The 11,460-nt window shown below is 38.1% G+C and overlaps 5 protein-coding genes and 1 non-coding gene across 6 annotated transcripts; 3 read left to right on the top strand and 3 right to left on the bottom strand.

The window, feature by feature from the left end:
* Positions 1–1,120: 1,120 nt before the first annotated feature.
* Positions 1,121–2,026, bottom strand: CBG11662 (the record flags this gene model as incomplete). Its single annotated transcript, XM_002632724.2, has 3 exons — positions 1,121–1,231; positions 1,412–1,844; positions 1,893–2,026. The coding sequence occupies 3 exons, from the start codon at positions 2,024–2,026 to the stop codon at positions 1,121–1,123; spliced, it is 678 nt and encodes a 225-aa protein (XP_002632770.2).
* Positions 2,027–2,667: 641 nt separating this feature from the next.
* CBG11661 lies at positions 2,668–3,985 on the top strand (the record flags this gene model as incomplete). Its single annotated transcript, XM_045244964.1, has 4 exons — positions 2,668–2,730; positions 3,601–3,683; positions 3,751–3,828; positions 3,895–3,985. The coding sequence occupies 4 exons, from the start codon at positions 2,668–2,670 to the stop codon at positions 3,983–3,985; spliced, it is 315 nt and encodes a 104-aa protein (XP_045094617.1).
* A 35-nt stretch (positions 3,986–4,020) lies between these two features.
* Positions 4,021–4,451, bottom strand: CBG11660 (the record flags this gene model as incomplete). The annotated part of the gene is made up of 3 exons (XM_002632722.1): positions 4,021–4,115; positions 4,167–4,230; positions 4,389–4,451. The coding sequence occupies 3 exons, from the start codon at positions 4,449–4,451 to the stop codon at positions 4,021–4,023; spliced, it is 222 nt and encodes a 73-aa protein (XP_002632768.1).
* A 437-nt stretch (positions 4,452–4,888) lies between these two features.
* On the top strand, positions 4,889–7,337 carry CBG11659 (the record flags this gene model as incomplete). Its single annotated transcript, XM_002632721.1, has 5 exons — positions 4,889–4,941; positions 4,988–5,211; positions 5,468–5,526; positions 5,577–5,680; positions 7,007–7,337. 5 exons carry the CDS (start codon positions 4,889–4,891, stop codon positions 7,335–7,337), a joined length of 771 nt encoding a protein of 256 aa, XP_002632767.1.
* Positions 7,338–8,177: 840 nt separating this feature from the next.
* CBG11658 lies at positions 8,178–11,185 on the top strand (the record flags this gene model as incomplete). The annotated part of the gene is made up of 6 exons (XM_002632720.2): positions 8,178–8,276; positions 9,313–9,423; positions 9,468–9,834; positions 10,149–10,459; positions 10,836–10,999; positions 11,047–11,185. 6 exons carry the CDS (start codon positions 8,178–8,180, stop codon positions 11,183–11,185), a joined length of 1,191 nt encoding a protein of 396 aa, XP_002632766.2.
* Positions 11,186–11,250: 65 nt separating this feature from the next.
* CBG28632 lies at positions 11,251–11,323 on the bottom strand. Its single transcript has one exon. It is a non-coding gene (tRNA).
* Positions 11,324–11,460: the final 137 nt, after the last annotated feature.

Raw genomic sequence — 11,460 nt, 5'->3', positions numbered from 1 at the left:
CTGTGTTCTTCCTGTTGATTCATGTCGATTTACGGCGGGTCTCGAAGCGGAGGCCTCTGGAAAACAATGCCAGCTTTGGACAGCGTTTTTCCAGGAAGTTACTCCTGGAAATTAACTTTGAACGCGTCATAAGAGGTCCGAAAGTGATCGGACCGATCGGTAAAGGTTTGATTGAAATGGATTTCTCAAACTGTGTTAATTTAACTAGAGCATTTCTGAACTTGTCCTCATTTAAAAGTGGTCAGATTGATAGGAAAAAAAACCTCTAAATTACAGTTAGACCGATTTTTGGCAATGTTATAATCACTAAGAGAACCTGATTATTTTTCCATTGCAGTGTTGATTATGTTGTATTGTCAATGTCTTTATTGTCTCTGTTAACCTTTTTCAAAATAAAGTTGTTGTTGTTAATTCAAATTGTTTCTGCTTTTTTGGTCGGACGTGCGAGGAGGAAGATTGATATTCTAAATTGATTAGACGAATTCAGAATTCCAACATTTCGAATAGGTGGTTAGCTGTTCTTGCTATTTGTAAAATGCAAATGAAAAAAATGGGACCAGTTTTATGCGGATCTGTGTTCAATGTTCTGTAATCTTCTAGAATTTTTGAAAAAAAAATCTCTTCGGAAAAAAAAATATGGAATTTGTTGGAATTTCTACTCGAATAACAACAACAACACTTTTTTATAAAAAGTCAACAGCAAAAAAACAACAACAAAATACAGCGAAATTATTAGCTTCTACTGCTAAGAGTCTTCGTCGCTTTCGTCCGAAGACGAAGGACGTCCTAATGGTCTCCTGTAAAGTCGTAATTTCTAGATTTATGACTATTTTCAATTGGCATACGGTGCGAAAGAAAACTCGCATTCCCACTCCTCTAAATAAGCCTCCTGTTCCATTTTGCAAACCCACTCCTTGCAACTATCATCGTATTCAGCTTCCTTCATTTCCGAAGAAATCACTGTAAGGCGGAAGAATTGAAGATAATTGATTTTGATGTCATTATCCACTGCACGCTCCAGAAGAATGTGAAGGCTTGGGTCGTTGGTACGAATTCGGACTCTTTTCTCATTTTTCGAACTGAAATTTGAAGATTCGTTGAAAATAATTAAAGATGTTTATTACACAACACGATCCGCAAAGTGCTTCAAGAACTCGTCGAATGAACCATCGATTTCGTTGATTGACGCTTGGAAAGTGGATCCGATTTTTGAGCTTTTATCGATCCAAATCTGAAATTTTCGAATTTTTGGCTCCAGGGCAGGAGTTGCGAACAGTCCAACCTGTGCAACCTTATAGACTATCCGTTTTGTCGTAGTACTTAATATGCCAGTAGGGGACGTTTTGAACTTAAAAATTGTGATTTCGGGAAAATTTGAAATATTTTGGAATCTGAAAAAATATTTTCTTACATGTGGACTTGCAATAACTTCATCGAAATCAAACTTTGATGAAATCATTGAGTCATAATGGGTTGTGATTGATTCGACGCCATTCCTCATTTTTTGAAGGATAGTGGGGAGTACTTGACCATCACAGAACTCTAGGTCAACATTTTTCGCTGAGATTTCTGCAGTATATTTCTCTATTTTTCTTTCATAAGGTGTATAAAGTATTTCGAGAATGACTTTTTCGAAAACTCCGATTTTCCAAATATATTTCAGAAACTTGAATGCTCCATTTGAATGTCGTAAGTTTTTCGAAAACTTATTCCCGTTTTTTGAATAGAGCGATACTTGAACATCTCCGTCGTATGATTCTGTCCAAAATTCGCCTTCTTGAAAGTCAATGTTTTGAGAATCGACGAGCGATCGTTCACCCGTTGCGGTGCATCTCATCGACAGTCTAGAAAGAATTTCAGTATTAAATAATCGATAATTATCTAATTTCTACCTCTCCTTAAATTCCATTTTTCGGATACACTTCAATTTGACAGAGGCCGGCATATCACACCAGTTTGTGTCGAAAACTGGATCAATCGACAGCTTTTCAGCCATTTCTAACGAGTTTCCGGTGTCAGTTGCCATGAGAAATTGTGGATAAATCAACAAAATTCGGGTGAAATATGCGAAAAGAGAGAGAAAATTGAGTGAAAACAGTAGTTGAGATCAATGAGGAAAAACAAGCAAAGCGGAAGTACTGTAGTTTCAAGGACGCGGCCGGATTTCGACACACCAAATTGCTTGTCCACGAGGACTACACCGGGGGGTGGCCGAGAAAACTCCCACTTTCTCGGCCATCGCTAATTTTTCTCTATTTTCAGCCAATTTCAGCCAATTTTCAAGCTAATTTCTTGCCAAAAGACACAAAAACTTTCAAAAAATCAAATTTCAGTAAATTTTCTTCTTTTTTGATCATTTTTTCACCTAAAATGTTTCGAAAATCACTCGAAAATTGGATTTTTCTTTTTTTCCTTTTGTCTCCTCTCTAAATATTCGTGTTATAATGTAATAGTGCTGTAATTTATCGATAAATGTCTTCAAATCTGTCTCTTTTTGCCATAATTTTCACTTTTCATACTTTTTTCAAGTAAAAAATGTTGATTTTCAGGTAGCACAAACAAGGACTTTGCTCAGGGACTTCGCCGCCGCTTCTCAACAAAGGTGAATTTTTTCTTCGAGTTTTCTCCGCATAAAAAGTTATTTCAGATCGAGATGGTAGCTGAAAAATGGAGAGGAAGGACAGTGAAAGCTCAGACAATGGATTTCTGAAGAGAAAATCGTCTCTCCCGGTAAGAAAATTGTTCCGAAAAAAAATGTCCGGTTAATGGTACTATTTTCAGTGTTCATCATCGTCCCGCAAGCTGAACATCGATCGATAAAGATGAGTTTTTCTCCTAAATTTCTATTTTTCCTAAAATTCAAGCATAATTATCGATTTTTTTCAGCCGGGAAAACTTCGAAGCGGAGTCAGCAAGGCAAGAGGAAGGATCGTCAGCTGTCAACTGCCAGGTATTCAAATTGTTCCGTAAATATTTTTGGGGTCAATGGTACTTCTTTCAGGACCTCGATTCGCCCGACCCGGAAGGCCCGGTGTTTAAAATTCTGTATTTTTGAGCCAAATTTTGAGCTCTCAATATAATTTTTTCCATTTTTTTCGTATTTCGGATTGTTTGTCTGTCTGATCAAAAAAGATCGAAAAACTCAAAAAAAAAAAGTTTTGGTCGAAAAAAATCACATAAGGGTCCCCCTTATGTGTTTTTTGAAAATTTCGAAACTAGTGTGTTCTGGGCTCTATTACTAGTTACAGTATCCCTGTATTCCTTGATATCCTCCTCTGTGGCCTTGTGAATCGCTTTCAAGTGGGCAACAACATTCGATGTTCGTTCGGAAACATAGTTGCATTTGGGACAACAGTATTGCTTCACCATATTTGTGGTAAAAAAGGGTGAAATGACTGTTTTTCAGCCTTTTATAGTGGTTCCGAGAGGATCACTTTCCCATGACCCTAGCTTGGGAATGAGGTCAACTTTCTCATTCCAGAACAAAAATTCAAATTTCAAAAAAACATTCCCACCCTCTAAATCTTACTATAACATTTTTCAATTTTTTTCCTTTTTTGATTGTTCTTTTTCCTCCATTAATCATCATTTTTATTCCAGATCTACAGCCCTCTTGGTACCAGTCCACATCTACAGTCTTCTTGGCAATCTTCTTCTCTCTTCCACCCAAATCTGTTTTTTTTGTGAGTTTTACTATTGTATTGTTCCGTAAATTCATCTTGTAGGTTTTGTTCAGTTCAAAATTTACAGATCTTCATCCTTCCTTCACACTAGACCTTTAGCCTGGACCATTGCAGATACCGAAGATTTCAAGCTGTTTATTTTCTTGTGAGTTTTTCTCTTGTATTGTTCTGTAAAAATTACAATTCCAAGGGTTTCACATTTGAATTTCAGATTTCTGGACGACTTCGATTACCCCTGCAACTACGAAATCTCTTCTAATCTTCAATTTTTCATAATTGTTATAACTTTTTACATAAATTAAAATGTTTAAAAATATAGTATTTATTGCAATAAAATTCAAAAAATAAATTTTTTTAAAGATGGAATATTTCGAAAAGTTGTCGTTTCCTCTCCGGAAGATCCAAGTCCACCGAATCCTGGGAATCGAGGTCCTGAAACACGTCCCATTAACCCCAAAAATATTTACGGAACAATTTGAATACCTGGCAGTTGACAGCTGACGATCCTTCCTCTTGCCTTGCTGACTCCGCTTCGAAGTTTTCCCGGCTGAAAAAAATCGATAATTATGCTTGAATTTTAGGAAAAATAGAAATTCAGGAGAAAAACTCATCTTTATCGATCGATGTTCAGCTTGCGGGACGATGATGAACACTGAAAATAGTACCATTAACCGGACATTTTTTTTTTCGGAACAATTTTCTTACCGGGAGAGACGATTTTCTCTTCAGAAGTCCATTGTCTGAGCTTTCACTGTCCTTCCTCTCCATTTTTCAGCTACCATCTCAATCTGAAATAACTTTTTATTAAAACGGGAACTCGGAAAAAACACAAATAAAAATTCACCTTTGTTGAGAAGCGACGGCGAAGTCCTTCGGCAAACTCCCTGCTTGTGCTACCTGATTTTCTGTCGACTTTTTGAATGTCGATTTTTGATCGAGTCGACTGAATCGACACCGATTTTAGCGATTTTCGTCGATTTTTGTCGATTGTCAACAATCGACACAGCACACTACTGCATGTGCCTGTTAACTACAGTATCCTTGCGCACACTAGATTCAGTTGAATTTCTCTTCTTTTCTCATCGACTTTCTTTTTGTGTTTTTTCACTATTTTTCGTTACAGAATGGCATCCGAACTCAAACATCTGACAGAGAAAACTGCAAAGTTGTCGATCGATCCGATTTACGACACGAATTGAAGTGATATGCCGGCAGAAGTCAAATTGGAGTGTATTGGAAAAATGGAATTTAAGGAGAGGTGAAAATTGAATAATTATCGATTAAATTATCAATTATTTCTTCAGATTATCCTTGAGATGCACTGCAAAAGCTGAGAGGTCGCTCGTTGATTCACAGAAAATCGAATTCAATAAAGGTCGCTTCTGGGGAAATAATCGATATTTAGGTTTAGATCTAAATAACAAGTACGACGTCACGAAGCACCTAAAAGATAAAACTGAAGCTCTCGAACTCATGAAATACCTCAAGAAAGTCGGAGTATTCAAGAATCTGACTATCTCTTTCGGAGGTTCAGTTACTGATAATGAGCAATTCATGACAGACGATGGATAGTTCACAGCGAAAACAATCCAATTTGAGCAGCGCGATAATAGCAATGTGGTTGCTGTACTTCGTAAAATGAAGGACGGCGTCGAATCGATTAAGGTAAATTCATTTATGACCACTTCCGACGACTTTGGCAAATTTCTTGCAATCTCACATGTAAGACAGCACTCGCTGGAATCGATTAAAAAGAATTGAAAGAATGAAAATTATCATTTCAGGTCCAAAATGCTCCCTACTGGCATATCAACTACGAAGGAGCCTTCATAAGGTTGCACAGGTTTATCTCAACTAATTCGAATTTCTCTCGAAAAATCGATAAATTTTTAGATGCGGATCGATACGAATTCGAAAGTCGGAACCACTTTCCAAGTTTCTGTCTCTAAAAATGGCTCGTTCGCTGAGTTCTTGGAGCACTTCGCTGATCGTATTGTGTAATTCAAACCTCTGATTGTAAAAAACCCTTTATCTTGTCGGAATAAAAAAGTGACACTCGGTGTTTGCGTACTTTGATTCCCGCCTCCCCCCACCGACGCTCCGCCCATCGCTTTGCAAGTGCGGCGTGGTGTTTTAGCGCCACTTTATTGAATTGAATTAATTTATTGACCAGGTAATGAAACAATAGAGGGCAGGACATGAAAGACTCAGAAAGAATGCCCCTCACGAGGCCGATCTGAGTAGGGGAGGGGAAACGGGATAATTAAGGTATTTGACACAGGAACAATGAACCGGTATAAGAAGAGAAAAGGAAAAAAAATAGGGAGCAAATAAATCAATAGCGGGTAATACTGGAAGAAATTAAGGATTCAAACTCGGAAGGTAGGAGAAATCGGGTAACTTGGGAAGTGATGGCGTTCCACAGGGGAACAATTGAAGAAAAATAGTCAGAGGAGTAGGGCTGAACAATAATTAAGTTCATGGGGCGACGAGGGGAGGAGGAGTATTTGACATGTGCATTAAGGTTAGGAAAGTAGGCGGAGCCATTTAACAATTTATAGAGAAGAATTAGTTGAGCTTTCAGCCTACGATGTCGAATGGAGAACATATTGAGGATAGAGAGACGATCAGAATAGGAGCTGTACTGGATATTACAACGCTGGAAAATACACTTAGAGAAAAATCTTAAGGGGGATTCTAGTTTTAGAGCAAGGCGAGAAGAAGGCGGAGGGGAATAAACTACAGAACAATATTCAAGAATCGGGAGAACATAGCATTTGAAAAGATGAATGTAGAATTCTGGAGACTTAGATCTAAATGACTTTAAGAGTTGTTTGGAGCGGAGAAGAGCTAGAGATGTGATTTTGTTGATGTGAGCAGAGAATTTGAGAGAGGAATCAGTAATGAGTCCCAAGTCTCGGACGGAGGAGGAGGGAGTAAGTGTGACACCCGCAATATTGAGAGGATGGGAAGAATTATGGGAACCTAGGCGAAGAAGGGCAGTTTTAGAGTGGGCAAGAGGGAGATGGTTGGCGGAAGCCCAATTTACAACCATGTTGATACCAGTTTGAAGGGCGATTGGGTCATGAGAATACAGTTTGATATCATCAGCAAAATATCATCAGCAAAATATCATCAGCCACTTGGGAGATCATCGGATTTAATGAGATTTTCATAGAAAATATGATCTCCAAGTGGGGCGCCAAAACACCACGCCGCACTTGCAAAGCGATGGGCGGAGCGTCGGTGGGGGGAGGCGGGAATCAAAGTACGCAAACACCGAGTCTCACTTTTTTTATTCCGACAATAAAGTACAATTTCAGATCGAAAAGGGATAAACGAGTCAGAATTCGTACCAACAATCCGGATCGTCACATTCTTCTGGAGCGTGGATTGGATAACGTCGTCACAACCGGTTATTACATTCAATTCTTCCGTCTAATAGTGATTTCCGCAAAAATGAAGCAATCTGAATACGACGGCAACTTCAAGGAATGGCTTCTTAAAATGGATCCGGATGCTTATGATAAATATTTTTGGGAAAACTCTTTCGACAATTTTGACGACTTCTACGACGATGATGACGAAGAGTTCGAAAGTTGGAGGCACATTTGGTATGACAGCGATGATGCTCATGAGCCACACTATTACTAAAAGCTGGTCACTCGGTTTATAAAATATTCAAATGGATGGATTTCATTGTTGTTGTTGAGCATGAGTTGCGTTTTTGTTGGCCTTTTTTTAAAATAAAATTGTTGTTCTTTTTGAGAAAAAATCGAATAATAATTGCTGCGAAAATTGAAGTATTACCAGTTTCTGCACATCTGAATTTGATTTGAAATTCTGTATACGACGACAACTTCAAGGAGTGGATTCTTAAAATGGATCCGGATGCTTATGATAAATATGATTCGGAAAGCTATTTTGAAGAGTCTGAAGCAGATAGATATATTAATGAGCTTGCTTTCCAAGAGTATCTTGAAAGCCGCGGCTACTACGATGCTGACGGAATATGATGATAACGGTTTGGGAGTCATATTATAAAATGAATGAATTCGATTTCATTGTTGGTTTTGTTGTCGCTGTTAACTTTTTTTCAATGAAATTGTTGTTGTTATTTATTTATTTTTATTTTTCTATCTGTTAGAAATGTCCCAAAAACGCGCCTTTAAGAAAAATTTAACAAGAACTCAACTTTTTTCTCAGGCAGTTGTAATATTAAAATCGGAAAGCGAAAATTCCCGAGTTCCAAAAAATCAACTTGAATCAAAGAAATTCTGAAATTCCAAATCTCTCATTCCTGATTGTTTTTTAAGTCAAAAACTTGCTTTTTTCTCCTTTCAAAACAATTTGGCGCACTCCACTAACCCAGTTTTTTCCTCTTTTTTCACCCAGCACTCCACTCAAGAATCCAACCAATATATTCCCATCAAAACCTAACAAAGAAACAAGTCGATTTTCAATTCAAAGCATTTTTTCGATAGCCCTCAAAAAATGCCTCAAGAAGAAGTGATCAAATGTAAAATCTATCGAGCTGAAGACGGAAATAATCATGAGCCACAATGGGAACGACCCGGTTTCAAGAAAGATGAGGTATAGGGCCATTTGAAGGGATTTATCTCGGTTACGGTAGGAGATATCAAAAAGTAGTTCTCTGGCAAAATGTGGGAAATTCAATAAGAAACATTTTGTTAGTTGACCATTTTTTTGATATCTCTCACAGGAACCGAGATAAAAGCGCTAACAAGAAAGCGAGTGCGCGAGAAGCGAGAAAGATTGCAAAGACTTTTGTTGTGGGCGGAGCTTATCTCCCTTCTCACAAGAGCTATCAAAAAATGGTCAACTAACGAAATGTAGAAAATGTTATGTGAAACATTTTGCTAGTTTACCATTTTTTGACATCTCTTACCGCAACCGAGATATCGTTGACTCCGCCCACAGAGTAGACGGCAACGCTCCGCCCACAAGGTAGATGGCAACCACTCTTTGCAGCATACATGTGGATGACCGGGCCGGCCCGCTTGCCTTAAAACCCGCATAGGACAACTTTTCGAAAATGTTACTTTTCAAATGTGCCAATATGTGTTTAATAGCACAAATATTAATCCAAATGCATACAACCATCCGAAAAAGTCAATTTAATTGAATTTTTAGCAAAAAAAAATCAAATTTCGTTAGGCCAAGGATGAAATTTTTAGCTTCAAAAAGTTAGAGAAACTAATCAAGCTTATCGCAGACTCGCAAAAAGGGGGTGGAGCTTCAATTGTCTCCATACTGTTTCTATTCACCCCTTTATCTTGCTTCTTAGAAGATATATCAGAAGCTAGTCAACTAACAAAATGTAGTAAACTGTATGATTAATATTTTATCATCTGGCTACTTTTTGATATATCTTACCGTAACCGAGATAATGGATCTAAAGTAAAGTAACCAGTAAAGCGCGCTGCAGACTTGCTCACCCTTCAGTGGGCGGAGCTTATCTTGCTTCTCACAGGAGATACCAAAAATCTGTCAACTAAGAAAATATAGAAAATCTTATGATGAACCTTTTGTTAGTTTATTACTTTTTGATATCTCTTACCGTAACTCCGAAAATCAAGGTAAACGTACAGTAACCCCTAGTTTTTAGATCGAAACCCGTGTGAAGGATGTTTTGATGTTTCGGAATAACTATCTTCCGAATTGCTACAAACTGTTTGTCGAGGTGACGTATGAGCTTCCGAAGAAAGGAAGAAATGAGGTCAAATTTCTAAAAAAAAATTGCAAAACTTCTGAAATTTTCAGCCACTCGGAATCTCAAATCGGCACGGACTAGTGACACGTGTCAACTACGCGAGCCCATTCAAAGGATCGATTCTTCCAGGAGACGTTCTTCTTTCAGTCAATGGGACCAATGTCTGTTTTGAAGAGAAGACTATAATGGGACAAGTGGAAGATAAGACGACGAGTCAACAAAGCAAACAGAAGAATCCGGAAAAGAAGGGAACAGGAAAGGAAGGAGAGAAGAAGGATGCGAAACCCGCGTTTTGGACGGGAGCTCAGGAGTTTAAAAGTGTGATTTCTAAGATTTTGGCGTCGAAGAAAGAGACGAAGATTACGATTACGGTGGCAAGGTTGAAGACTCGAGTGGGGACTTTTAAATGTCCGCCGGGTGAGGTTTCTAAAATTTGCGTATTTTCTCGATGTTTAATATTTTTGGATTGTTTCTCTGCTATTTGATGTGCACTTGAAGTAGTAGAATTTTCCTATGCGATCTATACTAGCCCTTTGAGCTCAATTATCTCAATTTCTGTGAAAGATATAAAAAAATCTGTAAACTACAAAAATGTTACTGATATTATGATAAACATTCTTTTACTTTTACTGAGATAATTATCTTCAAAGTACAAGAATGACTATTCTATAGGTTACGGTAGTTTTGATCCTGAAATATACTTTTTAAAAACTCGGAATAATTTTTTCCAGGCATCACCCCAACGCCCGGCTACAATCTCGACCTAGCTCTTCTCTACCAATTCAAATACCTAAAACTAGGCTTGAACATGCAACAAACCGGTCAACGAGTCGTTGTCAATTACACGATGCCTGATTCTGTCTCTCATATCAGTTTGAATATCGGAGAAGCGATTCTGGCAGTTGACGAAAACGTCGTGACGAATTTGGAAGACGTTCGAACCAGAATTCTCGATGGTTGTAAAGCGAATGGATGGGTTCGGTTGATTGTGGAGTATCCGGATACGGATCAGTTTAAGAATATGGTCAGAGGACAGTTAGCGGTGAGCAATCGGGGTTTTGGGTGGAGTAGCTTGTTAATTTCAGAATATACTAATGTAAGCAAAACAGTGCTTTAATTTTTTAGTTGATAAATTTTTTGTACAAATTCATCCCAATGAGATATAGCGCTTAAAACCAACAAAGTGCCAAAACTTAGAAACAGTAGTTGTAACACTTCTAAGCGGTATATCTCATCTGGGTGAATCTGCACGAAAAAGTTGTCAAATACAAAATTAAAGCTCTATTTCTGTTTAGTATACCCTGACATTTTCAGACGAATCCCATAATTCTAGACTAATTCTAGGACTTCAAAGTTATCGATTTTCACTAAAATTAGGCCAGAGGAAATGATACTGCAAACCCCCACTTTTGGTTCAGACCGCCCAAAAAACCAACGATCGTCCGAATTATTCACTCTGTGGAGACGTCAAAAAATATTGTGAAGAAGGTGTGGAAGCTCTGAAAAATGGAAAAGAGCTGGATCCGGTGCTCAAAGAGCCCACAAAAGGATCGGATCGAAAAGAGCCGGAGAAAAAGAAGACGTAACTATTTTTCAATAATTCGAATTTGCTAAAATAATTGCTTACAGAGAATCTTTGGTGGAATTTCGCAAAACCACTGACGAGATTGGCATTCCCACTGAATGGAACTCGAAACTTTTTGTGTTGCTTCCACCGTTGAAAACAAAGGATTCTGAAAGTACCGACAATTCGCAGATGAAGAAGTGAACTTGCATATTTATTTGCAGCGTTCAATAAAGAGCTTTATTTGAAAAAATAAATAAAAAAGAAACTGATCTCGGGCGGGCTCGAACCACCGACCTTCTGTGTGTTAGACAGATGTGATAACCACTACACCACGAGACCACCGGTAGAGAGAGAAGGGGGTTGACGTATAAGAAGAAGAGGGTTAGGGGAGGTGAGAGAGGGAGAAGGAAACATGAAATTGAAAATTAAAAATTCTAACTCTCGTCGAATACAATCAAAGAATGTCGATAAATTAA

Source organism: Caenorhabditis briggsae, assembly GCF_000004555.2.
Source record: "Caenorhabditis briggsae complete genome, chrIV, whole genome shotgun sequence".
Lineage (NCBI taxonomy): Eukaryota > Metazoa > Nematoda > Chromadorea > Rhabditida > Rhabditidae > Caenorhabditis > Caenorhabditis briggsae.
This window is presented reverse-complemented; position numbering and strand designations above follow the sequence as displayed.